A 4249-nucleotide genomic window follows, 5' to 3' on the forward strand; every position below is an offset into this window, starting at 1 on the left:
GGGCTGAAGGCTGAAGGCGGTGCTAAACCACTGAGCCTCCTGGGCTGCCCCCCATTTACTGAATTCTCAAGCAGTATTAATACAAATTCTAGTTCAATCTGAATGACCTGGATGAAATTGAGCAAGCATCTCAATGTTTCAATGTATGAGGATTTTACTGAGAAAAAGCATGAAAAATCATGTCTAACCAGTTTATAATCTATAGGAAGGGCCAGCTCTGTGCCTTACCAGATAACATGTTCTCAGTAATTTATTATTTTTCTTTTCTATTTGCAAAAAAAGTGAATAACAAATATTTTGTTTAGGTATTTAGAATTTTCCCTATTTTGTGCCTCATTTATGCTTTACAGCTTCTCCAGCATTTTGTTAATGGTGAGAATGGAGCAGTAATTTACATTTGAATCAGTACAGGTTGGTGAAATATCTAGTAACACACAACATAAATAATATCAGAGAAAAAACCCATCATTTACTGTAATGTATTCAGGATTACACTCCATTTTTGCCAGTTAGACAAACTGTGTGAGATTATCCAAATCCATATGAATTTCAGTATATATACTATCTATTTCAACTACAGATTGATAAATCACCAATATAGAGATACTCTATTTCACAGAATTTGAAAGTAAAATTGACTAACAGTCAAAATGAAAATAGTCTTTTTTATTATACATTTTTATTACTATTCTTTTCTTGTTTTAAATATTTTTTAATTGCAAAATGCACATAATAAATTTTCTACTTTTAAGGATGAAAGTATTCTTGATTTGAGCATAGACATTTTGTGTAAATTAATATTCAGATATATTCTCTTGAATCAACTCAAGAAAATAATCAAATATGTACAGTTTACCTATGACAGATGGTCTTGTTTAAGAAGGAATTAATTCTTGATAATTTTAAAGCTGCCAGAATTTGTAGGACTATGGTTTGGGATTCAAGAAATTCATTAACAATATTAAATGGAAGTGAGGTTTATATATACTGACTTCTAGTCCTACTTATTGTTGTATTTGTTGAAAATTATAACTCATTACACTTTGAAACAATTAGTTAATAGTTTAGCTAATTTCGTTGTGACACAGTTTTTGACCTCAGGAATAATGATTTAGTTCAATCTTGCTGGGAGCTAGAAGCTTAGATTTTGAAATAAATTGTACAGAATATCTCCTTACTGAACTTCTTTATTTGACTCCTATACTATCATGTTTTAGTAATTTAATATTTTACATACGAAGTGGTCATTTTCTATTCTCAATACTCAGAATATTCAGAAAAACATTTTCTCAAATTTAAGTTAGTTTTCCACAGGGGATGATATTTCTTTTAAATGTTATAAAATTTTCTTTATATTTCTTTTCATGGCATTTATTACTTCCTTATTTCTTAGACTATAAATAAAAGGGTTTAATAAAGGGATTACTAGAGTATAAAAAATAGCAACAGGTTTATCTTTATCCTCTTCTTTAACTGAATTTGGTCGAATGTACACAAAGAGAAGAGAACCATAGAACATTGAGACAGAGAGAAAGTGAGATGCACAAGTAGATAAGGCTCTGCCTCTTCCCTCTTTGGATTTCATTCTGAAAATCATGAAAAGGATGCAGAGATAAGAGATTATGACTATGAAAATAGAGAAGACTTGAACTGAACCAGAAAAGATAAATATCAACAATTCATTGATATAAGGGTCAACACAGGAGAGTTTGTATAATGGAAGAACATCACAAAAAAAGTGATTAATCTGATGAGATCTACAGAAAGTTAACCGAAAGAGAAACACTACATGAATTATGGGATGGAGATTTCCTGCTATGTAGGCCCCTGCGGTCATCTGAAGGCAGAGCTTCTTCGACATCACGGTGTGGTACTGCAGTGGGCTGCAGATGGCCACATAGCGGTCATAGGCCATTGCTGCCAGGAGAAAGCAGTCTGCAGTTTCAGCAAGGCAGAGAAAATAAAATTGTGCCATGCATTCATAGAGGGAAATCATTCTGTCCTTCGAAAAGAAATTCTCTAACATCTTGGGGGTAATGGCACAGGCACAACAGGAATCCATTAGAGCCAGGTTGCCCAGAAAGATGTACATGGGTGTGTGAAGGCGACGCTCCATAAGAATCAATGCCACCAGGCCCAGATTCCCCACCATGGTCACCAGATAGATAGTGAGAAACACCACAAACAGAACGGTCTTCAACTTTGGGTGATCTGTAAATCCTATGAGAATAAATTCAGTTGTTAAGGAGTAATTATCCTCAGTCATATCCATGTTCTCTGTGGAGATAGGAATTCTGGAGATACAAGAGTCTAATTCAGGGTATGTATAGTTTTCCTTCCAAATTTTCTTTCTACAACAGAGAAGAGTTCTTCAAACCTCTCTTACTCTCTCTGGATGCAGTCACACAAACGTCTAGGGGATACTCATTCCCCTAAAATGTCAGCTTCATAACCTCGACTCTGGAAATCAGCATCACATGAATATTATTGTATTTCCAAGAAGAATGCTTACCGTGGACAAGTTTTGTCATTATGAATTCCTGCATGAAGAGTGTACAGATCTAGGGTATCCATATTTGTTTCATTGTTGACATATAATTTTAGTTATCAGTTTCTCTATTAAAGATCCTTAAAATGAATTTAAAATCAATTTTCATATATACAGATTTTTTGAACTGAGTAAGAAGTTTTTCATATACTCTCTCAGTGGAGTGAATGCTTGAAAATAGAATATGACAGACAATTTAACTTTATGTATTAGGAATTGTATGAAGATCACTAAGGATTAAGAAGAGGACCTTTATCTTTAAAGAAAATAACTTTGGATATCCAAGGAAATAAATATCTCTATATTATCATCTCTCTCATTCCTTTTTCTGGTATTACATCCATTTTGATAAAAACTAACTTTATCCATGCCATCATTCCTGTCGATTTTTGCCCAGGTTTCTAAATCCTTTTATTCTTTATGTAACGCAGAGTTTACATATAATGTCACATCATGAAGTTTAACTAAATGCCCCAGACTACACTGATTTTCACTTTCTGCAGCCTCCAGAGTATCCTATATATCCAAGACACTCTAAGGTTGCTTGTGTATAATCTACAAGGTTATTTTTTTCATATATGATGCACAGTTTCTTTATTAGAATTGTAGACATTTGAGCATAGCTATGCTTCTACTTCTTATATGAGTTGTTTCATGCGATAGAAAAGGAGCAGTAGGATTCTAGTCCTAGCTTCATTCCAAAGACCTGAGATGGGGAACTTGTCAGTGTACTACTGCTGATCCTCTTAGGTTTCTGCAAATTGAATCAGCTAATTTTGAAAAACAGCCTACAAAGGTAATTAGTCAAAATTTAGCATTGAAGAGAAGTTATGAATCATTCTCTTATCTGAATTAACCCCTCTACTAATCTTGTTTCCTAAGAAACTTATGTAAAATTATCTGAAGTATGTCACAGTAGTTTAAAAGTTGATAACAATACATTTGCCTGTATCTTTTAGTTTTGTAACACTTAGAAAAAGAGAAAAACCTTAAAACAATAGGATTGAGAACAAATTTTATTTCTCTCAAAGGCTATCTTCTATCTTTACTTAGTGATCTATTAGGATATATTGGCCAATGTGTCTAATTATATGAATTCTATGATCAAAATAGGTTTATTTTTGCATAATAGAAACATCAAAATAAAAGCACAGACTGTACATTTTCAGTTTTTACAATATTAAACATAAGCCATTTGATAACAAGAGCAATGTTAGGAATAATTTTCAATGTACTTACCTAAATTATTTCACAGAGCTAAACTGTGTTCTTACCTGTATATTTTGAAAATTTACCTTATAATCAGAAAAGGTCAGCATGCATTGAGTTTAAATCTCATTTCCCATAGGCTTCGGGCATGAGAAGAGCTAGAAAGGTGGGAAGTTGAAATCTGAAAGCAATGAAAAAATGCTAAGTTATTCAGATAAATAAATAATTATGGATGCTAATAATAAATGCCAAAAAATTGTATACTTCCTTTATTAAATATAAACTTGGATATCCTTTACCTTATTGCTCTGAGAAGTATTTTATAACACATTGCTTTTTGTTATGGTGTTAAATCTTGTAGAGTTTCAGAATATAAATTCTGATCTCAAAACATTTGGGATTAAAATAATTAAAATCTGGGAGTCTACTAATAGGTGTCAATAATTATGTTCCTTACAATGCAAAGTTAAATTTTCCAACAGATGCTTATGG

The 4249-nt window shown here is 32.4% G+C and overlaps 1 protein-coding gene across 1 annotated transcript; it reads right to left on the minus strand.

Annotated features, from left to right (window-relative positions):
- Positions 1–1336: 1336 nt before the first annotated feature.
- On the minus strand, positions 1337–2266 carry LOC121472661 (olfactory receptor 5K3-like). Its single transcript, XM_041723943.1, has one exon. It carries the CDS (start codon positions 2264–2266, stop codon positions 1337–1339), a length of 930 nt encoding a protein of 309 aa, XP_041579877.1.
- Positions 2267–4249: the final 1983 nt, after the last annotated feature.

This window comes from Vulpes lagopus, chromosome 1, assembly GCF_018345385.1.
Source record: "Vulpes lagopus strain Blue_001 chromosome 1, ASM1834538v1, whole genome shotgun sequence".
Taxonomy (NCBI): Eukaryota; Metazoa; Chordata; class Mammalia; order Carnivora; family Canidae; genus Vulpes; species Vulpes lagopus.

Bases quoted from the DNA above. Each gene is read 5' to 3' on its own strand.
- LOC121472661 (XM_041723943.1), bottom strand. From the start codon at position 2,266: ATGACTGAGGATAATTACTCCTTAACAACTGAATTTATTCTCATAGGA.